At 42.0% G+C, this 25,000-nt stretch overlaps 1 protein-coding gene across 18 annotated transcripts in view; it reads left to right on the top strand.

Annotated features, from left to right (window-relative positions):
* Window positions 1–25,000, top strand: part of LOC123516173 (voltage-dependent L-type calcium channel subunit beta-1-like) — a 190,434-nt gene that overhangs the window by 158,458 nt on the left and 6,976 nt on the right. For 10 of the 18 annotated variants that reach the window (XR_006678112.1, XM_045275349.1, XM_045275355.1 and 7 more), the window contains 8 exons: window positions 73–189; window positions 5,553–5,627; window positions 8,301–8,420; window positions 9,057–9,276; window positions 18,825–19,092; window positions 19,602–19,866; window positions 20,302–20,430; window positions 21,614–21,782. Coding sequence is in view for 15 of the 18 variants with exons in the window: in XM_045275349.1 (XP_045131284.1) it covers window positions 73–189; window positions 5,553–5,627; window positions 8,301–8,420; window positions 9,057–9,276; window positions 18,825–19,092; window positions 19,602–19,866; window positions 20,302–20,430; window positions 21,614–21,782 (1,363 nt within the window). In the remaining 3 variants the exon portion in view is untranslated. Of the gene's footprint in view, window positions 1–72; window positions 190–5,552; window positions 5,628–8,300; window positions 8,421–9,056; window positions 9,277–18,824; window positions 19,093–19,601; window positions 19,867–20,301; window positions 20,431–21,613; window positions 21,783–23,485; window positions 23,515–25,000 lie in introns of all 18 variants that reach the window. The other 8 variants (XR_006678113.1, XM_045275346.1, XM_045275347.1 and 5 more) reach the window with 5 other exon arrangements.

Below are 25,000 nucleotides of genomic sequence, written 5' to 3'. Positions count from 1 at the left end.
TAGTGTTAGCAGGATGATTTTTAGAAGGCATTGTGTACTATGAAGTAACACATTTCCTCCCTTTCCTTGCAGGGTTCGGCTGATTCGAACTACTCGCAGCCGTCTTCGGACCTGTCGTTGGACGAGGAGAGAGAGAACCTCAGACGTGAGACAGAAAGACAGGCACTTTCGCAACTGGAGAAGGCAAGGGTGAGACGGTCGTTTCGATACGTCATCCTTTTATGTGTCTATTTGTGTATACGTATGTGTTATATTTGTGTATTTGTGTGTGTGTGTGTGTGTGTGTGTGTGTGTGTGTGTGTGTGTGTGTGTGTGTGTGTAAGTTTGTCTTAAAGAGAAGGGGGTAAGAGAAAACCGGTGTTTTGTCTGACTAATGCTTTCCCGCCACACCCAGCTAATGCTGCCTCGGTACTTGCCACGCTGCCTTGCATACACACACACACACACACACACACACACACACACACACACACACACACACACACACACAACAGTGCAGCAATGCACACACACTTAACACACACACACACACACACACACACACACACACACACACACACACACACACACACACACACACACACACACACACCACAACAGTGCAGCAATGCAGCACACTTAACACAGACAGACAAAACGTACACACACACACACACACACACGCACACGCACACGCACACACATACACACACACACACACACACACACACACACACACACACACACACACACACACACACACACACACACACACACACACACACAGAACGCAACATGTAGTACACCATACATTAAACTGGATTAATATGGAAATGTTTTCATACTAGCAACTAAAACACACCAGATGAAGACCAAATGTAGTTCCCCAGTTGCCAGCCGATGCTGAAAGTCTGTAGACACCTAACACATCCTACCTACCCTTCTGTAGTGGCGGCGGGGCACTCTTACCCGAGGCTGGGGCATCCTGGCCAGGACAGAGGAAGAGGCGCGTTCTCAACTGGAGAAAAGCAGGGTGAGGCGTTGGTCGATGAAACTGAGAGAGAGAGAGAGAGAGAGAGAGAGAGAGAGAGAGAGAGAGAGAGAGAGAGAGAGAGAGAGAATATTACACAGAAATGCACTTAATGGGCCATATCGTTTACATTCCCAGTATCTTATTCCTCAGTGTTGAGAGGATGTCTGCACCGTACACGTAGCGTTGTAATGAAAGTGATGAATTACTTTCACATTTTTCTATTTATTCAGTTTTATTGACCCAGTACATTACGTCGCATCATTCGCGGCATAATGTACGTTGCGGCAGTCTCAATATCATGTACAGTGCGTCACCCGCATCCATTTTGAAGAGTTTTTTTTTTCCCATAATTTTTCACGCCCGTTACCTCTTGCTGTGTCACATTGAAGCACTGTGGTAGCCTTCCTGGCCCCAGCATCACTGCGGGCTTAGGCAGTAGCCATCACCTCACAGTGATGTTGTTTGCACTACATTCCAAGTAGTTTATTGTAGTGTATCACGCTCCTCCTGCCTGTACGAGCCATTCATTCGTTATAAATGAAGTAAGCATTGCGATATTGCGTCTTGTCACTGGTTTATTTGTTTATTTATTTATTCACTTATTTATTGATTTATTCATTTATATAGTTTCTGTTGGAGTGAGTGGAGCTAAGGACTCCATCATGCACCATCATGTAGGAACCAACACACAACTCACAAGTGTGCTCACAAACATGCAAATGCACACCCAACGTCACAATTTACATAGACACGCATACATGAGATATGATATATAATATACGTACTTTTTTTGTGTATATATATATATATATATATATATATATATATATATATATATATATATATATATATATATATATATATATATATATTCAAACTTTATTGTAAGCATAAGGCAAGATGTTTATAGTTAGATATAAGTCAGGTCACTTACCTTTTATTCCTTCACAACACATGGATTAAGGTGTGTGTGTGTGTGTGTGTGTGTGTGTGTGTGTGTGTGTGTGTGTGTGTGTGTGTGTGTGTGTGTGTGTTTGTGTGTGTGTATGTATTTGTGTTTGTGTGTTTCAACGAAATATTTTTTAGAACACAGAACAATGTATATTGACATAAAATTAAATGATAAAAGAGGATAGTAGGCGGCGCGTGGCCACCTGTTTGTCTTGGTGTGGGGCGACAGGCCAGCAGCACGAGGCACTGAGGGCAATCAAGTTTTAAGGATCATATCGGCTGAGAGCGTGACACCATGGGACGTGCAGGCCACAACATTGGTTTATACGTCACCGCGACTGTATGAGATTGTTTGGCATTGGTCGTCGAGGAAAATGATCTTGTAGAGCCATGCAGTGTTACCTTGCTCTCGACACCTTGTTGTTGGAAATTATTATGACGATAATAACACATCCATCCTTTCATTAACACAAGACTTTTCATCTTAATCTGGAGGAAAGACTGTGGAGTGCCTGGCGTGAGGGCGCGTGAGCGGTAAGACTCAAGGAAGATGTGAGTGTGCGTCACTGAACGGGGCGTGACTTGCACCGGAGACCTCCCAGTGATTTTGTTAGTTTGAAAGTGAAACGTTCACTTCTTAACAGATTCCGCCAGTGACTGACTCACTGAGAGTGTATGTGTGTGGGTGGCAGCGTATGTGCTATAGACCTTGCCAGGATATCAGCTTCAGCACCGAGGTGGTGGCAAATGGGCGCCTTCCTGTCTCACTATTGCTACCGACTCGGCGCCGCCACTGCATTGCAGGGGAGGGAGCCACGCACCCCATATGCACCGAAAAGTAGATATTTACTGATTTATCTCAAGGCTAGATGACCCACGGCCCGCCCTGCTCTCTGCTGGTGGTTTGCAGAAGTGACTAGTGTCGGTGGGATGTCCTGGTCGTCAGGAAATTATGCATATCAGCGGGGATGAGACGCTTCACAGCTGTCTGCGCTTCATCGCCTGCTTCCCTGTACGTCAGGCTGGACTAATGTCATGGTGAACATCGTTTTTCCATCAAACCGTTGCTGCGAAGACTCAGGCACCGCGGACAGAGATATGATGACCGTGGAGGATGTATGACTGCTGCACTAGGATACTTACGGCTGCCCGGGACTAACCCTGGGTACGTAGCGCCATCAATCCCTTCAGCGCACCACCGCCAGCTGTCGGGAACATAATCCAGCGTTCATTACATGTTCTGTGTGGCAGCACGGTGCTACTGCCTCCATGTCTCATACCACCACAAAAAAAAAATAAATAAATAAAATGGCACACGGGTGTTCGCCCCCAAGTCTAATACATCTGGAACTCGCTTAGGCCGTGGAGAGAATGTGTTATTTAATGTCGCCGCTGCGGCCTGAGGGGAGCGCCTCTTTAGGGTTCCTGTGCCCGCTCCTCCCAGGATGTGGCCTCACCGTCACCGCCTCCCCTCATCCCCATCGATCGTGTCATAGGAAGTAGCACGCGGTGAATCTGCCTCTTGTCGGCCCCGTTGAGGCTGCTGGATAATAGAAAACTTAACCTCGGCTCCTTCACCCGAGGAGATGAGTCGCTTGCCGGGGACTGAAACACTTACCCTCTCACACTGGGCACCTCTTCAAGCCAAAAATTATCATTTTTAAAATGCCAATTAAAACTAATCAAAATTATATATATATATATATATATATATATATATATATATATATATATATATATATATATATATATATATATATATATATATATATATATATATATATATATATATATATATATATATATATATATATATATATATATATATATATATATATATATATATATATATATATATATATATATATATATATATATATATATATATATATATATATATATATATATATATATATATATATATATATATATATATATATATATATATATATATATATATATATATATATATATATCATAAACTGTATGTGTGTGTGTGTGTGTGTGTGTGTGTGTGTGTGTGTGTGTGTGTGTGTGTGTGTGTGTGTGTGTGTGTATGTATTTGAGCCGAAGACGCACTACATGAAGCCGCCGCGGAAGTCACGGTGTGCTGTATCAGGCCCGGCCAAGTGGTTCTCAAGGACTCCTACTCGCGGTCTTATCTCCCTTGCGGTCTGATGACTAATTGGATAAGGTGCTGAGACCATCGGGTAGTGGCTTGACGCGAGGCCCATAGCAGCCCCACGGTCCTAATATTCGCCTAAATCATCACCTGCCTTGTCTTTCATGAGAGGAACTGTAGCGTAACCTGCCCACTCCCCTCCCCGCCCCTGGCCCCACCCGGACCACGAGGGCAAGGCACGGAGCGAAACAGTTAATTTAATCTCAAGGAAAGGTGCCCGAGTATCACACAGAATATGTTGCTATGATCGAAAGCTCCTGTGTTGCTTAATTCCGGTAATTTTTAATTAAATTGCAATGTTTCCCTGGCTCTTGTAACTTTTGTTTAACGGAAGGACGGATGTACGTCCTTTGTAATGGTGTGTTTGTAGTCATTTGGTGGACAGGTAGTAGGTCACCTGCCAGTGGTCAATCCTTCTCGATGATGCGTGAGTGGTGTGCAGGCAGTGGTGTGTGGTTGGCTGGTCGGTACGAGGTTGGTCCCTTGCCAGTGGTGTTTGCGTGTTTCTTTGCTAGTGATACGTTTGGTCCATCCCTTAATGGCGTGTGACTCTGCCGCTGTTAATGGCGTGTTTGTTCTCCCCTTTAATGACGTCGGGGCCCTTGTCACCATGATCGTTATTTGCTGTCATGCAAGTGCTGTAGAGTCGTTTCCCGGCAGTGATGAGTGGTCGCCCATGGTGCTGACCCGCCTTTGTTCTGCCTTCTGACGACTTGTTTCTTGCCGCAGAGTGTACTTGAAAATTTACATCAGACTCCTTCCCTTATCATTGATGTGTGACTGGCCGCCGTATAAAATCCGCTTCCACATTTCTTCTCTTTGGTATCTGCTCACTAAAGTGACGGATAGCCTCCAGTTTACGTCTTTCTCCTTCTGACTCCTGCCCCGAGCTTGCGTGTTCTCCTCCTTTCTTCCCTTCCGCACACACTTCTTCCCGTGTTCCCCCGTGTTGTACATCATTTGTTTGCAGAAAGAGATCAACTCTAAGCTGCAGTTTTTGCTTCCGCTTAAGTTGCTGCTGCTGATGCTTTTGCTGATGTATATGTCCAGTCTAACAGATAGTTTATTCATGTTATTTTCAGATCTTTTTTTTTTACTTACATAGTTATAACCTAGTTAAAATCATGTTATCAGCATGGTCAGTAGACATTGGCTATCAATATTTTGATTAGATTTTATTCATGCACACATTTATTGCAATTAAAAAAAAATCATATTAGCTTTGGCCAAGTTTTGCCTTTTGAACAAGTATAGTGTATATATAGGCTTCAGAACCCATCCAGAGCAAGATGACATGTCTATATATACATCTATTTGAGTTTGACGCGGCCAAAAGAGTAGCGAGGCAGTGTTACCACCACTACCAGCCTCGCCGCCCTCTACCTGCTTCCCCTTGTGTCACGGTAGAGTTCTCGCCGCGGGGCTGGTGGGTTCAGGCGCAGGACAGAGGGTCAGGCTCTCGTCACGCTGCAGAAGGCCCTGGTGAGTCGCCAAATCCGGCTCTGTTCTGACTGTGTGTCACTTCTGCGGTGTGCATCTCTCCTGCTGCGGTACATTTTCTTGTGTGGCAGAATGTTCGCAGTAATGTACACGTTTGCTTTCGTGAGGGGTGAATGTGCACGTCGCCAAGGTGTGGTGGCTGGCACTGTCCTCAGAGCAGTGTGTGGAGTGGCGCTCAGTAATATTAGTTTGTGAAGTCTACTTGATTATGCCGGTTGGCAGTACCACAGTCCTTAACAGTGTGTGTGTGTGTGTGTGTGTGTGTGTGTGTGTGTGTGTGTGTGTGTGTGTGTGTGTGTGTGTGTGTGTGTGTGTGTGTGTGTGTGTGTGTGTGTGTGTGTGTGTGTGTGTGTGTGTGTGTGTGTGTGTGTGTATTAATGATAACAATGACAACAAAAATAATGATAATTGATAATGTTGATAGTAATAATAATAATGATAATAATTATAATAGTAATAATGATAACAATAGTATTGATAATGATAATGATAATGATTATAAAAACATGAAATAATAGTGAGCGTTTTATCACAACATGCAGCATTGACCTGAGAGTATACATAGTAGCATTGTGGAATTTCACACATGAACGTGAGAAGTGCAAGATTCAAGACTTGAATACAAGAGAGCAGTCGATAAGTCACCAAGGACATAGTGATGGTGTAAGCTGTACCCAGTACAGCTACACAGGCTGGTGTGTGTGTGTGTGTGTGTGTGTGTGTGTGTGTGTGTGTGTGTGTGTGTGTGTGTGTGTGTGTGTGTGTGTGTGTGTGTGTGTGTGTGTGTGTGTGTGTGTGTGTGTGTGTGTGTGTGTGTGTGTGTGTGTGTGTGTGTGTGTGTGTGTGTGTGTGTGTGTGTGTGTGTGTGTGTGTGTGTGTGTGTGTGTGTGTGTGTGTGTGTGTGTGTGTGTGTGTGTGTGTGTGTGTGTGTGTGTGTGTGTGTGTGTGTTTAGACTGCACACACTAAATTCCTAGTTTAACATCTACAAACACAATATGTAAGTAAAATGGTATTATTTGATGTGTTGATGCAAAACAAGTGTCGGGAAGTGTTCGATACTTCCGTGTGGCTACACTAACACTAAACTTTTTCCGCCTTGATGCACTAAAACACGTCAGCCAGACGCCCTCGGGCCACGCTGGCCAGTCACGCGACCTGCAGGTACTCGTTTGGTCTCCAAAATTCCTAGTGATCCCAATCTGTCAGTGTTGGCGGCGCGATGTGTATGTTTTGAGAGAAGCTGAGTTTTCACTAAGGACAAGTTATAAAATGTCCGTGAGCCTTCCCCAGCCTTCCCTGACCAGTAGTCTCCCACAACCCCGAGTTCTTCCACAATTTTACAAACTCCATAGATATCAACAACATTACCAGCTTTCACAAGGTCCCTCAAAGCTTCCCCATCACCGCCCTGCTTCATCCCCCGTCCCCAACTCAAAACTTCTTCAATCTCTCGCAGCCTTCCCAACTTCCTCCTTCTCCCAATCTGTATATACTCGTACTGTCCTGCAGAACAACTCAACACTAGCAGCTGTCACATCATAACCATGTTTTTTTAGCTTCGTGTGTTGAATGTAATAATTATCTGCGTGTGTTTCTTCTTCAACTCACATAATTAACACACACACACACACACACACACACACACACACACACACACACACACACACACACACACACACACACACACACACACACACACATCTCTTCCATGACAGTGTGCTTTTAATTATCGGTAACATTTTCACTTGTGGATTTTGAGAGATCTGTGTGTGTCAACAGCTTGATTAATAGATAGCAGCACCTGCACAGGACACGTGTTGCTGAGGGTGTTCTGGTGCAGCGCGTCAGAGGAGAATGTCGGTGGGAACCCTACACATCCCAGGATAGGGATGTCATACCAGTGTCGGCCATGCAGGTGTGAGACACAAGGGGATTCATCTTGGTCTTAATATCCTCCCTCAGATCAGCGTGCCTCCGCGTCCCGGCTAGCAAGGAGGGAGGCTGCTGGTAGGACTCGACAACAAAGGTCGATGATGCATAACATCTGATTTCGCGTTAGTGACTTGTTTAGGTCATCATTATAAAAGACATGACAAGAGAGCGTCAACAGTGAACAACTTCAGTACAAATGTAATATTTTAGTACAGTTAATGTTAAAACAATAAATGAACTTAATTGTCGAGTGATTATTGTTATACAGTAAAATTGTAATATATGCTGTTGAGTTTTAGCTGCAGAAACCCAGTATAAGAAATATTACGTTTGAACACCGCATACTAAACAAAAGCTGCATAAATCCTCGTAGAGAGACGACACCTCTGAGCGTGTGCCAAGTTGCTACCACCAACCAAATACTTCCACAAAAATAGGATGCTGCACTGATGCACAGCTGCACAGCGTCCAGCTGCTGCCAGTCAGCAGCGTCTCATATCAGGGCGTTATCGGGGCTCCAGCCGCATTTACTTAACAGGTGGCCGCGGTCCAGGCGCTGCTGTGTAGCAGGGATCCGCGACCCAAGGGTCCCCGTGCAGCAGCTATTCGCTAGGTGCAGCAGACACCCGTCATGTAAGACTCCTGAGTTCCTCTCACCAAGAACACGCCGGTATTTTATTTGCAGCGTTAGAGATCTAATACCTTCCGTTACCTGTCCACAGACCAAGCCTGTAGCGTTCTCGGTGCGGACCAACGTAGCTTATGATGGCTCTCTGGACGACGACTCACCAGTTCACGGCTCCGCCATCTCCTTCGACGTCAAGGACTTCCTTCACATTAAGGTGAGAACTGAGTGCACCTTACTCCTCCACAAGTGTTCTCTAAGTAACGAAAAGATGCTAAGGAAAACTTAATGTACTATAAGTGAATGTGCTAAGTATCAGCTGCTTCATCAGAGCAACATCTGGCACTGCACAATGCACTCAGCTATGTATCCGAACCAATAAACCTATTTTGAAAAAAAATATATATATATATATATATATATATATATATATATATATATATATATATATATATATATATATATATATATATATATATATATATATATATATATATATATATATATATATATATATATATATATATATATATATATATATATATATATATATATATATATATATATATATATATATATATATATATATATATATATATATATATATATATATATATTACCTATGTAATGGATGCTTTACGTCAGTTATTGTTATTATTTCCATTGTTATTGTTATTATTATTATTATTATTATTATTATTATTATTATTATTATTATTATTATTATTATTCATGATTATGATTATTAAAATTATCATTATGATCATTATCATGAATAAGTTTCTTAGTGTGACGCATGAAGCACCTGTGCCGGTGCGTCGCTCATCTAATGATGCGTGGCCGATCGTTGCAGGAGAAGTACGACAATAACTGGTGGATCGGGCGCCTAGTAAAGGAGGGTGCGGACGTCGGGTTCATCCCCTCCCCCGTCAAGTTGGAGAATCTGCGAATCCAGCAGAAGAGCTGCAAGCTGCACTCCAAAACTTCCTCCTCGGGTAACCTGGGAATGATAAATGATGTTCTATCCAATAGCAAGAGCTCTAACTCCCGAGGCTCTACTCCCCCTACCCCCGGTAAGTGTTGGGTGTGTGTGTGTATGTGTGCGTGTCTGTATGAGTGGGTGTTGTCGTACGCCTGGCGCCACTTCACACCGCTACCCTTCCGGCGCCAGGCGGGTCTCCCCCTACATAATGTTACTCGTAGCCCACTGATGTGTAGCCTATACTGTGTAGAACACACGTTCATGTTCACTTCACTCCTCCCCCAGTTTTAAGCACTTCCTTCATCAAGTAGATGAAAGGAGTGTACATAAGTGTGTAGGTTGTATGTGTGAGTGTGGCTGCAGTGTGTCTGTGTGCAAGGGGAAGCTGGCCACCACTTCGGCCGCCCCTTTCTAAGCCACAAGATGTATTTGTACGTACTACTCTTTTATACACCCGTTAGCTTCTCCCCACACACACACTGCACGCGCGGGCACCCTGCACAGGGCCGCGTGTCACCCTAGTGGAGGCTGAGGTGGTGAGGTTGTTGGAATTCTCATGAGCGGCATCGACCAGCGGCGAGTGGGCCGTGGTCGAGGCTGGAGTCCATTCCTAGAGGGGAGCACACTGTGTCCGTCTCGCGGGGTAGTAATTCGTCATCATCTCATCGATCATTAGCTGGCCTCTCAGAATTTGTAGATTTGGTGAGATGGGAATGTCATAATGGGTACCAAGATGCACATGGATTTGTAACGTCTAGAAAAGCCTCAATTCATTTGAAATATGAGCTAAAGAAAAAATCGAGCTTATTAATGCAACAGAAAACTCAGGCACGCAGCTGGACCGGATGCTGGTAGATAAGAAAAGGAGGAAGCTTGTGTGCGGGCGGCCACGCTGTGAAGCTCCCGCTGAGTCCCTGGTGTAGCCGTGCCCTGATGCATGTGTCCACACCTGTGATGGTATCCGCATGCCTGTGTATGCTGCCGTGAACCTCTCTACGTGTTGACTGAACTGTGACGAAGGTGTTTCAGTCTATCTCCACTGAAGACGTGGTTACTGTAGCTCAGGTGTGGAGGCAACCTTAGTTCTTTACTGTTCAACACGTATAACGTTTGGACGTTACAATAATTTCATCCTTTAATCGTAAAAATGTAATGAACAATCTAAGATAATTTTAAAGATTTGTCTAAAGAATTGCTTTCATCCAATATCTATCTATGTATGTATGTATGTATGTGTGTGTGTGTATATATATATATATATATATATATATATATATATATATATATATATATATATATATATATATATATATATATATATATATTGAATTATTTGAATCAGCAGCTGTTACCTAAATCACTTACATATAACTTATTGACGTGCCATTCGACTTAGCGATTCAGTGGTAGCGCGAGGCGGACAGTTCGGGGAGAGGAGTTGTCGGGGATATGCCTAGCTCGGAGTCAACCGTCAGCCCCCAACCCACCGTATTTATTGACTGTCACGGTGTGGAATACGGTCTGATGCAACGCCCATGACTAAAGGGCAAGGCTGCCATGGACATGTTAGGGTAGTGCTTTGGGTTCAGATTCTCACCGTTCAAGGGAATGTGCTTGTTTTACCTGGTTGGCTTCCTGGTTAGAGTGCGTGAGTGGTGTGTGCTGCGGCGGCTGGTAGTGGTGCTGCCGCTCATCCGGGACAGATACGGAGGCTGGAAGAGTGTGGCTTGTGCTCTTAGTGCCATCTTGATATCAGTGCTTCTAGATGTGTTTGGCTTTTTATCGCAGTGTTCTAACAAAGTAGGGAGAAGGGCCTCAGTGGACGCGTAGAGGCAGCGCTCTCGATGTTGAACTAAAGCAGCGGCAGAGTAGTCCAGGATGTGCCGGATGTACTTTGTACTCGTAGTTATGTAGGTAGAAGAATATTTTACAAAGAAAGATTATGTAGTATGCCGAGGAGTTGAGTGGCTGTGTAATTTTACTCCCCTTCCCTTCCCTCCCTCACCTCAGCAGTGCAGTCACTCCATCCACAGGACTCCCCAGTCTCTGGCCGCAGCTGTTTTGTTAGTGACTGTGAGGAGCCGTGATCGCTCGTGGTGGGGTTGGATGGGTCTGTAAACACCAGAGGGCATCGGGGTTGTTGCTTTCAGACTTAGAGGGTTTTCTACTTTGGTTTGATATATGTCATGTATAATTAAAACCTTTGATGTTTTGTTTTGTCCTTAGAGTTTGATTTTGCAGTGGGTTGCAGTAGAAAAGTAGCGGCTTTTTGCTAAAAGCATGCAGTAGGTGCGTCTGTGTAGTGTAGCGGCCGATAGTCTGTGCCGCGGCCAGCGTGGCGTCACACTCTTCTGCCGGAGAGTTTCAGGCTTGTACAGTGCACAGCCTCCCGAACCTTAGTCCTGCATTTTGCATCACATCAGTAAAAATGTCCCCTGCACCTGCGGCGCTCCAGGAATGCTTCCTGCGTAGGGAAGAAGCGCCTCACCTTGTGGCCTCTGAACCAACAGTGTCCCTCTCCACCAGGCCTCCGACACGCTTCAGGGTATCACAAAATTGTCACAGCTTCAGTCCATCATTAGTCACGTGATCAATACCCCAGACTCACCTCAACATAATGAACACCAGATTGGCGGTGTGTTATACATACAATCACTGCATGGGAGAGAGTGGGTGCAAAGCCTGTTCAAGATGCATTAGGAGAGCAGGGTTTCCTTTCTTAGTTTTGCGTCAGGTTGTTTTACATGAGGTGTGTGGTGTGACAGGTCAAGAACTGTCTGTCTGGCAAGGAGGGAACCAGTATCATTAAACAAGCAATTGGATCGTAATAAATATGAATAATACGGATTCAAAAACAACCCAACAAAATTTCATCTTAAAGGAAAAAAAAAATCAACACACGCCTGAGACACCAAAATCGTATAATCTGATTCCCTTCTTATCATTGCATTACTAAAAATGTTTTAACTTTTGCATTTAATATAATGTGGATTTATTAGTCAAGTTGGCTCATTCATAATGATATGCCCCTAATTCTCCTTTCTTGCTGTTTTATTTTACTTATATTTATCATTTGTCCTTCCATGGGCCCTTGCTCTTGTTTAGTCATGATGCTGACTCTTCAGCTGACATCTGCCATTGCCACAATAATGATTTAGACAAATTAGAGCAATTGTTCTCACTTTGACAGTGTTTCCTTCCTTTAATTGGATGAGAAATTCCTGGTCAGCGCTGAGAGATATTCAGGAAGCTAGACCACACCAGTGATTCTCCGTGTCATATTGCTACATGTAATTTTTCTCTTTCCTTCCCTTACAAATTCATTCGCCTTGGGATGACCTTGACCTCTTGTAAGTACATGTGACCCTTCAGGAGCCACAGTTGTCCATTAGATATTTATTTTCCCCACTTGGTTATAGATTGAAGTGCACTGTTTCCTGCCCTGCCCAAGCCCTTCCACCCTTCTCCGTAATGTTTTGTTTTTTGCTTGGTTTGCAGAACTGAGCTCTAAGACGCTCCTGTATGACGCCACAGACCCGGGTTGGTGTTCCCTTGAGTGACTTACAAATCGTTAGGCTCACTCACTGTCATCACATGGTTATCTAATCACTGCTATGGAGGTGCCCAGGCATCTTCGTGTATTAACAAAATTAACTCAACTTTCACAAACGTGTGGATCGAAATTTGCGTCACGTGCGCAAGTCAACGGCAAGCTAAGTACTCCGGTCTGTGACGTCACCTGCCATGGACTGCCAGATGCGTGACAGCCCTAAGTGATACGTGACGCCAGACAGAATGACGGACCAGACCTAACCGAATTAGACTATCCTCGTCGCGGCGTCCACCTGCGAGGCGTTTGCTTTTCGCAGTTACGGAAAGATTCAACTGACTTCGTAACCAGGCGGAAGGGAATCATGGAGTTATGTTTTTGCACCCAGGGATACTGGTCATTAGGTAAAATGTGTGCTTGAATAAGAATAAGAAGCAATATGAACAGCAGCAACAATGATGAATCACTTATAGGTTACGCTGTTGTTTTTTTCATTGACAGGCTGGCTCACGTCGCGACCGCATATGGAAAACTCCACCTAAGCGGAGTAGACTTAGGAAGCTTTAATGCTGCGGTGGGACTTGACGTGTGTTCCTGCCTGCCACTTTAGATATCAGTGTTCGTCAGCTGGTTGGGCCGAACACTCCCAGCGCCGCGCCATATTGCCTCTGTTGCTGCGCCAAAATTCAATCACTCAATTACTCGACCCAAACCAGGACTAATCATGTTCATATTGACCGTCAGCTTGGTGCAAATTAGTTTATTCTCATGTTCTCTGCCACACATCAAGGCAATGCTGGCGTCTATACGAATGATGGATGTACGGGAAGTGTCACAAGCAATAGTTAATCTTTGAAACTCCACCATTTCGTCCAGTCCCAATATTTACGATTTGCATTTTTATATACGCGTGATTTGTATTGTAAGAAGAGAGTCAGTATAGAAAAGATATCTTTGTATGAATATTCAAGGCCACGTACGTTGTAACTAGCGTATCACTGAAATGCGTGCACCGATAGATCTGTTGTTCTTTCCATGTCACGGATATAACAGACTGCAGGTCAACGAATTACTATTCAATCAATCTGCCCTGGTTGTTAATTTTAATTGACGTGTGTGTGTGTGTGTGTGTGTGTGTGTGTGTGTGTGTGAGCACACACACACACACACACACACACACACACACACACACACACACACACACACACACACACACACACACACTTAATTAGAGGATTTTCGCGCTGAATGTCTTGAGCTCTTTTGGCCATATTAATTACCACCCGCTCGAGAGAGAGAGAGAGAGAGAGAGAGAGAGAGAGAGAGACTGCTCTTAATTCTTTTTAGGTCGTGTTGAGTTTAATTCAGTGTTTGTTAATTGTAATCTTGTTCTTTAGAATCTATGCTGCTCTCTCTCTCTCTCTCTCTCTCTCTCTCTCTCTCTCTCTCTCTCTCTCTCTCTCTCTCTCTCTCTCTCTCTCTCTCTCTCTTCTTCTTCTTCTTCTTCTTCTTCTTCTTCTTCTTCTTCTTCTTTTCCTCTTCCTCTTCTTCTTTTTCTTCTTTTTCTTTTTCTCTTTCTTTTTCTTTTCCCTTTTTCCTTACGTTCTTGGTAGATGTATTTTCCCGTGTCGGACTTTCTATCACGGAAGTAAATCATGCAGCGTGAGGACACACACTCTCATTCGATCGCACGTGACCTCGTTTAAATCACTTGAAAAAAAATCACATTTAACTCTTTGTTTTGTCCGTCACAGCGAAACGTTCCTATTTCACGGTTGTGTTGTCAGTGATACGATCAATCGGTCTGGTTGTGACATTTGAAGGGAAGATTATGAACGAATGAAAAGCGATGCATATTTGTTTTCTCATTGCAATTTTTTCTCTCTCTCTCTCTCTCTCTCTCTCTCTCTCTCTCTCTCTCTCTCTCTCTCTCTCTCTCTCTCTCTCTCTCTCTCTCTCTCTCTCTCTCTCTCTCTCTGTGTGTGTGTGTGTGTGTGTGTGTGTGTGTGTGTGTGTTGGTTGTAAACGATGTGTCTCGATCCACCTCAAAGACCATGACGTGCATGAAAAATAATCTAACTCATGCTCTTATGTAGACTGAAGTGTTGCTTTGGTGCAGACTAACCTGTAATATTTGACGACTTTGATTGAATGCATCGGTTTTTTCTCGAGACAGACGTTGGACTTCTTGACATGTGGACTAATAATTTTTCATCGGCTGCGGGGTTTGTGGCAACTTGTGTGCAGTGTTTAATGCATGAGTACTTACTTCCTCCAGCTTTCTTTGCCATCTGTTGTTTTTGGATAGAGACGTACAGTGTTTGAGAACAGTCATTGCGTGACGAGGATGCAGGATCTGGCTGCTTATGTTTCATTTTCACTAACCATCTGAGCCCACTGTTGATTCATGCGGGACGTATTGTCAGTTTAGGGTAATCGTAGTGGTACTCGACTCCTACAGCCGCATTGCAACTCCGGCATAGTGATGAGCCGCTTCTTAGGACGGTGTGCTGTGGGATGCTTCTTCCTTGTTTAGCCCTCTCTTTTTTGTTGATTCTGACCTACATTTTTTGTTCTTTCAAGGCTTTCCTCATCCTGACCTGCATTCTTCCTAAAAGCTTCATTGTAGACACTGTTTATTTTTCTCGTGTTGAGTAACTTCTTTTTTGTTTTGTTTTTATTTGTGTGATGTGTCTGTGTGTATGGCTGGGAGCTTGGTACTGACCTGCTGCCCCACGCCATGGCCCCTCCTGTTGCCCAGCATGACCTCGCTACTTGAGGAAACGGTCTAGGAACCTTTTAGATTGCACTTACTTGCCTTTATGAAGCATTTCCCACAGCTAAGGAAGTTCATCTGTCTTCACAGCACAGCGCGAGACATAGGCAGCTGTTGTCTCGGTAAAATGTCAGTGCCACGTTTTCTTTATTCGTAATTATGAGCCAGCTTGTGATGTGATTAAAAGGAATAGGATGTCATTGCCTCAAATGGCCATTACTTTCCCTGTTTTAGCAGCAAGCGATGTTGGACGGTTCCATGAGGCCTTTTAATTTCTTTTGGCTGAAGACTGAGCGATACCTGTGCACTGCTTACCATTCTGCTGCCTTGCTGTCGCCTTAGAAGAGCTTCTGCCTATCCGCCTCTCTCGTCCTTTTACGTGTGATAAGAAGTATTTAGATCAAAGTAAATCTTGTCCCCCTCCATCCTTTCTTCCTAAAGGAGGAGCAGGAGGAGAAGGAGGAAGAGGAGCAGGAGTAACAGGAGAAAACATAAAGGCTGGTGATGTGTGTCCTTCAGGCCCTCATCACACTCACTTAGCCGTCGTCTCGTACACCGTCAGTGCAGTAATTATGAGCATAACATAGCTATTTACTTGACTTCATCACTTATTTGGCCCATGCTTTTCCTTCCTTGTCATAATGATAATGATAGTAATAATAATAATAATAATAATGATAATAATAATAATGAAAATAATAATAATAATGATAATAATTGGTGTACGACATGAAAGGCTGCACCACACATCCCTAAGGGTTTCCTGCAGCCCCGCGAGGCACAGCCCGTGAAGTGGCCGCGACCAGCATGCCTGCCTCCACTCCTCCCTTGCCATCGTATCTCTTTATTTATACATTCATAATTTATTTTCAGTCTGGCGTTGGCACCCTGAGTCACCCTATCTGGCACCTTCATCGCCAAGTGTGATGCTTACATAGTATTTTCATAAGCATACGTGTGTAGCTTTATTTCAGATCCTTTACCCAAAGACTCTCAACACTGAAAACAAATGCGAAGCTGTCGTCTAGGATTGTAATGAGCCAGACAAGATTGATACAGTGATGCGCGTCCCTAAGTGGTTTGAGGACGGTACAAGTATTCATTAGTATGCATGTAAATGAATAATTGTAATGGCTATTCATTTTCAATTGAAAAATCACAGATCTACATGGTTCACGTTAGGTTTTACGATACATTGTCGGCTTATTTCTTAAATAAGAAATACTCATTCTTACACAGTCATTCATCGCGCAGTTGTCTCGACTTAAGTGTTTCGAGTCGATCAAGACTTGGTAATTAAGTAAAATTAATTACTGAAGGGTTGCAACACCGTCACCATGCGTCCTGTGAGAACAGTGCGACTCATTTCTGCATCATTGCCACCACCACCACCACCAGCGTGCCCCACTGCTATTAACTCCAATACTATATTAATACCACCACAACTGTATCTAGACTTTGGCTGAACAAGCATGCGCGAGCGCACGCACACGCACACGCACACGCACACACACACGCACGCACGCACGCACGCACGCACGCACGCACGCACACACACACACACACACACACACACACACACACACACACACACACACACACACACACACACACACACACACATATATATATATATATATATATATATATATATATATATATATATATATATATATATATATATATATATATATATATATATATATATATATATATATATATATATATATATATATATATATATATATATATATATATATATATATATATATATATATATATATATATATATATATATATATATAAATAGATGTATATCCATGTCAATAGTCATTATTATCATGCTAATTCGATGTAGGTGATCTAATAAAACCGTCTATGAAAACATAATATAGTGTGCAGTTAGTTAGACAGGAGAGTGTGGATGAGGAAGGGAGGTGGAGTGTGGCGCCACCCTGCACCTCCCTCGCCCTGCTGGCGGCCACGCCCCGATCCTGGCGATAGTGTTCCTCTAGGAGGAAGAGAGCCGCGCTGTGTTCTGATAAGGCTTCTTATTACTAAACATAGACATTTCGCGCTATGCTCTTCAAGTATCACCTTCGTCTGGTGCAATAGTCACACACACACACACACACACACACACACACACACACACACACACACACACACACACACACACACACACACACACACACACACACACACACACACACACACACACACACACACACACACACACACACACACACACACACACACACGATGGAGGGCAAGACGTGTTGCATGTGTTAAGAGCCGAGCGTCGAGTTCCTGTGAGCATGGTGTTGCCTCGTGCCGCCAGACCCTTAGCCTCTCCGTGACACAATCCTCGTAGCTGACCTGACGTAATGATACTCACACACTAGTACTCCTTGCACCCTTTGTTTATTTATTTATTAATTTACGTATGCACTTATTTATGTATTTATTCATTCATCCATTTATTGCATTTATCTATTTTTATCATGCACACCCTGGTTGATTATGTATATATATCCTACAGATTTGAAGAGCACTTAGTTTACCTTGAATAAATTGCATGTGAGCTCCCATAGATTGACAACTTCTAGACATAGGAATCATGCATCTCTGTGACGAGCTTCTTTGGAGGCAAACCTTGTTTACAGTTTGTCCTGTGGTGTACTTTCAATCTTTTTTTGTGTATTACTTTTTCCCCTCCTGGCCATGTGTTTTGACATAGATTGTTCTCTTAAGACCCAAGGATCATTCCTTTTCAGACTCTTGAATGCCTGGCACTATCCAAGGGTTGTATAGTGGTCCTTCATTGACACTCGGATGCGTGTATAATGCTCTCATATTTTGCATTACTCTTCAATACCCAAAGTTTATGTATTATAAGCTAATCTTACCTAGACTCCATCGTCCTTAATAGTATGAAATATTCTGACCTTTCTAATTGAAATTTTACCTTCCTGAGTTCCTTTTTGAGACATGCTCCATGCGGTAGCTCTACCTCCCAGCAACTCATGCTAGTGTTTACCTGCCGGACAAACTTTCCCTTCTCCCCCTGGAACCTGTTTGCTTCATATGTATTAAAGTTAACACCTTATCAATAAGTGTTTCGTGAATTTGTTGAGGTTCAGAAGTTGGGAGATTTTGTCCTGATAATTTTGTGCCTAGTGGTGATGTTTTCCTCACCACTGGTCTGCCACCTATACTGATATAAGCTCCCTAGCCTTTCTGTAAAAGGCGAGCCAGACCAAGCTGGCAGCTCCCAGGCTCCCTGCCAATAACTCTGCCGTACACCACACAGGACTTGATCTCGACAACGGTATAGACTCCAACCTGGGGGAAGACTCCGATTCCTTGGGCAACTCCAAGGGGAAAACTTCCATCACCACCCCTCCGGCGAAAGGAAAAAAGAATCCTTTCTTTAAGAAACAGGAGAATATTCCTCCTTACGATGTCGTGCCTTCCATGCGCCCGCTTGTGCTCGTCGGCCCCTCCCTAAAAGGGTACGAGGTCACGGACATGATGCAGAAGGCGCTTTTTGATTACATTAAGCACAAGTTTGAGGGAAGGTAAGTATGCGCTTCCAATTTTTTTTTTCTTATTATTAATATATAACCTATAATGTGTTATGTTTTTCAGTGTCCGGTACCATGGTAATGTTAACGTAAGTCCGTAGATAGAGTCACACGAAAAACAACTAGAATTTCTAACGTAAAGTACACCTACAGTATACTTGTATGAATGAGTCATAGGATGAAATTAAATGTGAACATTCTTACTTCAAAGAATGTCTGCTTCATTGATTGATTTAGTTTGGTAGCGGTTCATGAATCACTACATCCCTCGTAGTATTTAAAATGCTACACACTAACAGTTTCAGTAATGAACGAACCCCTTGCATTACACTCTCACACCTGTTCTGACTACCCTTATAAGACATAGTTGTATGAGAACCTAACCGCACCAAATCAGGTACGCACCCTAACAAAGTCAAGTGAAACAGTACGCAGTAAGCCTTGCACACCCTGGGGAACCGTTTTGTCCGGCGTGCAACAAGTTAGCACCGCCTCTTCCACAGGGTGATCATCACGAGGGTGAGCGCCGATATCTCTCTGGCCAAAAGGAGTCTTCTCAACAACCCCAGTAAAAGAGCCCTTATGGAACGCTCAAACTCCAGGTCTTCTTGTATAGCCGAAGTTCAGGCAGAGATTGAGCGGATATTCGAGTTGGCCAGAACCTTGCAGCTGGTGGTGTTGGACTGTGACACCATCAACCACCCGTCGCAGCTGGCCAAGACCTCTTTAGCGCCTATCCTCGTGTACCTCAAGATCTCATCTCCTAAGGTGAGGGCACACGATGGCTGATAAGGATTAATTTTCACCCCTTGTAGATTCCCATTGCTGTCATCTTGAATATCGATGATTAGATTTATCCTGCAAATATTTTTATCTTCATGCACTGTTGTTTGAGGACAATGTATTTAGTTTCTAGTGCCTCTGTTAACGAACGAAATAATCTTCGTAGTGCTTCTCTTCTCATTTTGCACAGTGAATATTGGACCTTATCAGTACATTCCAGGAAAAAGATGACTCTTTAAATGTTTCGATAATTTCGTGAGGTGTTCATCAACATGTGAGAAAAAACCTAATTTACTGAGTGTATTCGTGTTTATTGGCATGTTCGAGTTGCACTGGAGATCTGGACACTATTTTATTTTTTTCATATTTTGTTTATTTCTCAGTCATGTTCAAATGTGCACGGGTTGTTTTCTTTGGCAGGTATTGCAGCGTCTAATAAAATCCCGGGGCAAGTCTCAAAGTCGTAACCTCAACGTGCAGATGGTTGCCGCTGAGAAGTTGGCGCAGTGTCCACCTGAGATGTTCGATGTCATCCTTGACGAGAACCAGGTAAGGAGGACATATCTCATTAACCATACCTGTCTTTATGTTTGTTATCTTTGTATACATCTCTTACATTTACGTAGGTATTGTGTCAACTGAGAAAACTTAACCCCTTTCAGTACCATGACGCGTTTACATATTCATTCCGCTTAGTATTTGGTGATTTTATACAGCTTTAGAAACTTATGTCGGGGATTAAAATAGTGAAGACTTTGGCCATTAATCTTCTGACCTCCATAGACCCTTCCTAATGTCAATGAAATGGTCTAATTATACACAAATCTCAAGGTAAAAATGTGTCCCAGTATTGAAGGGGTTAAGTTTATCTGGCGATTCGTTTCACTTCTTGTCATGTAATGTAATATAGAAAGATTTTATGATTCTTTTTTTTGTTTCAGTTTTAATTTCTCTTTTTTTTTTTCGTCCTTATTGATCTATATTTCCATTGTGCTGTTGTTCCTATCAGCAGTCTTGTCCCTGTTACAGATGCTGCATTTGCTCCATATATACACTTTTTACGTATGTGCCGCGTATAAATTTGCTTCTGCCATTAAATCTCCTTTCTAGCTTATATTATTTTTTATTGGTTGATATGTCTTTGAGTGTCACTGATCACAGTTTTGTCGTTAATAGTGTCGCATTTGTTATTAACCTTCAGCACCATGACACGTTTCCGTATTCCTTCTGCTTACTGTTTGGTTATTTTATACAGCTTCAGAAATTCATGTGGGGGATTAAAATAGTGAAGACTGTGGCCATTAATCTTCTGATTTCCATAGACCCTTCTTAATGTCGATGAAACCGTCTAATCACACCCAAAACTCAAGGTAAAAATGCGTCTTAGTACTGAAGAGGTTAAATTATTCATTGATTAACATTTCTTTTCGTTGCACTTATACTTACTTGTTACTGTGTTGCAAACCATGATTTTTTTTCTATACTATGCGTAGCATTATTATTACTGTTTATGTCATTCGTGTTTGCTTTTTGTGGTTGCCTTATAACGAATAATCAGTAACATCTGCTGTGCATGTATGTGTCACAATCTTTCTTCGATTCTAACATCTGCTATCCTTGTCCACGCACTTATCATCCTTCTCACACCAATAAATCCTGCTGTGCCACAAACATCAGGGAGGCTTCATGGTCGGTGTACATGTGCTCAGTGCTCATCGCGGAATTCTTTCAGCTGGAGGACGCGTGTGAACACATAGCGGAGTACTTGGAGGCGTACTGGCAAGCAACGCACCCGCCCCTACCTCCGCCACAAATCCAGCGACCCCTCCCATCTCCCCACACCAGCCCTCGCTCTAACCACGCGCAGGGAAATCTCATGCGGACCAACTCAACGCCGCCAGGTAAGTGACAGGGAATGCAATGCTGGCACCACATTGAGTCTATCTGCTGATGCCAGATGACAGATGAATTGTATAGGAAGTAGCTGAGAGAGAGAGAGAGAGAGAGAGAGAGTTTTGAACTTAGCCTAACATAATCCTGTGCTCTTTTTTACCGATGCAAGTTCGGATCATGGTGAAATTTGTGTGGTAAAAGCTGTGTTTTCATACCTGTAGTAGTTAGTGACCAATTCTTATTCATTACTTGTGATTTTATAGTTGCCAAGCCACTGTATACACGTCCACACTTTTATTTATTTATTTACTTTTTTTTTTACGAATTTGAGTGTATTGCTTCCATCACAGTGAAAACATTTTCCCAAATCGTGACAGTGTGATTTCACGAATGTCACAAAATAAGGGAGTCTTTAAGATTTGACAATCACTACGTATCATTGCGAGAGTTAGACTTAAGAAAACTGTCAAGTGCTTATTAGAAAGTTGTAACATATCATATGGTCCTAGAATGTCTCTAAGATTTACCAATATGCCATGACTGGAAAAATGACGGCCCGTTTTTCTTTTCTTTTCTTGTTGGTGGGACAGTCAAGGTCATTTGAAAACCATCTGAACCACAGCGAGCGTTATGGTCTGATTGGCAGGCAGACATCAGTGGCAGCTTAGCTTTAGCCAATGACATCCACCACGAAAGAAAGAAAAAAGATAACATGTCACTTTTTTTTATTAGGATTGTAGGTAGAAAAAGTGCTTCTTCAGTGTCATCATTCATTAGTACAAATCAGGCCACGATTGCCATTTGAACGAGGTGAAGTCATTGAGTTGTCAGTGTGGTTACATTGCCACTTGTTTATGCTGATGAATATCACTATTTTTAAGATCAGCATATCATTTAAATTTAATAAATTGGTTGCTTAATGAAAGAAAGCATTCTGAGTATATATTGATTATTTAATTCTTTTATGTGTAATACTTTATGTATGACATATTATGGAATGAAAACAAATTGTAGAAACGGTTCAATAACTGGTCTTTTTCACACTTGTATTTCTTTCTTTGTAGACATTGGTCACACTTGTTATGCCTACATATATAGACATGTAAAGCACTTCAAAGTGTGCCACTGCTATTTATTTCATCCTTCATTTTCTTATGAATCATAGGATTTTATAACCAGAAGGTCAAACAACAGGGCATCAGCCATTCTGGTGTTTGCTGACAGCTGGTAGTCCTTTGTTAAATTCATGTTGTTACCACAAGAGACAGCAGCATTACTACTTGCTCTTGGGTTATTGACACCAAATGTTTGTACCCCAAAAAGGCCATGTGGTAGATGCTTTTTGTTGTTTAAGATCATAATTGATGCAATTGTATATAATCCTACTATGTGCCTACTGGTGGTGCATATTACATCTATGATCTCAGTTTAAGGCATTGACTTTCCTTCAGAGATCATTCTATATTATACAATTAATTTACTATCATACATCTATTACATGACCATGACTTTTGTTTTTTTTCTCCTTGAGTATTTTGGTTACTTCTAACACTTTTTGTTGTATGTATCAATGTTTTAGTTTTGACTATTACAGATGTAATTTGTAACTGTGATCAACAATGATGATGATGATTGAAAATATCATTGCAACATTGAGCAAATTCCAGATTTTTTTTACATACAGATCAAAATTTTTTTGCTTTATTTCCAGATATTAAGGGAAAGAAAAAAGTGAAATAGGTGAGAAACAAATGTACTTAGGTGTTGATATGGAGTAACATGTATATAAGTGCTTATGTAATAGTAATTTGTGTAAGTGCTTATGTACTACATGTTGTGGCAAGATGTAAAAAAATATCAATGCATTTCTAAGCAAGACCATTGTGAATGCTGATGAAGCCTACACATTACTGGAAACATGCTGGGTATGTGACAATATACTGTACTGAAGTCACAAGTGATTGTCAATTACCAGGAATCTGTTATACAACTGTAAGGGTCATATCGATTGCTTCTGATTGTTTGAATACTTACCTGTTTATGCCCTGAACATTGGGAGGACAAGACAGGATAAAAACTTGCTGAACAAATGACAATGAACAGTTATGTACAGAGGAGTAGCTGAAGGGGTGAGGGATACCAGAAGGAAGCAGGACGTACTGCAAAGAACTAGGTGGAGAGGTGTGATGGGTTTTGGTGAACAGTATAAGGTAGACAGGCAACAAAGAAAGATATGATTAAAGAAGTCACACTGGCTCATTGTGGGAATCAAAACACAGTTTAAGACCCTCACTTCCCTTACTGTGTCTGATGACAGGAGAGAACACCAAAAAAACCTTCCTTCATTTTAACTGGAGTTCATACCTAAGTTTCTAGATAAATCAATTTATGAATGTGACTGCAACTTAATTTCCTATATCAATGTACATTTCTTTTTCATGCCTTGGCATTTGTTAATTGAGTTACCATGGAATTACCTGAATTTAAAGAGATCTTGTGCCATTGATTTATGGAAGACTTTTCCTTCACTAATATTACAGTTGATATATTCAAATAATATAATAGACTGCAGCAGTGAAGAGATCTGGTATGTGTAGTGTTTGGTTCACTGACAGATGTAGTACACGTGTGTTACATACCCAGTACAAGGTTCAGTATTGTGTTTTAATAATGAGCTCAATATCGTCTAATTTGGTGTATACATTTATACCCTGATACCTTTCTGTTATTATCACAGTGATTAATACAATATTAAATACTGTTCATGATAAATATCAGCTAAAGCCAAGCCAAATACTCTTTAATTTAAAATGAATATTCCACATATTTTTATATGTCTTATTAGTTGTTATTTACGTATTTATTATTCATACTTGGTACACAACTCTGCTTTAGATGTTGGTATTAACACAAATTTCTTATTGTATAATTTGAAGGTAGTGCTTGTAATTGAGACATTTCTAAGATGTTTTAATGCCCTACATTTCCCAACAGTTCAAGTACTTGTTCCAGTGGTAGGTATCTTGCATATGAGTACTTACATTATTTAGTATTTAAGTGTAGAAATGTCTCAGTTTGAAAACCAGCAATATTTATGTGCTAATTTCTTCTCTTGCCCTGACCTTTTCTTTAAATGCTGTATTTCATTTACTGCCATTGATGGAATTTACAATACTACTCTTTTTTTTTTTAAATATCGGTCAGTAAGTCTACTGAGTTTTCAACT

This window comes from Portunus trituberculatus, chromosome 40 (genome assembly GCF_017591435.1).
Source record: "Portunus trituberculatus isolate SZX2019 chromosome 40, ASM1759143v1, whole genome shotgun sequence".
In the NCBI taxonomy this organism is placed as follows: domain Eukaryota; kingdom Metazoa; phylum Arthropoda; class Malacostraca; order Decapoda; family Portunidae; genus Portunus; species Portunus trituberculatus.
This window is presented reverse-complemented; position numbering and strand designations above follow the sequence as displayed.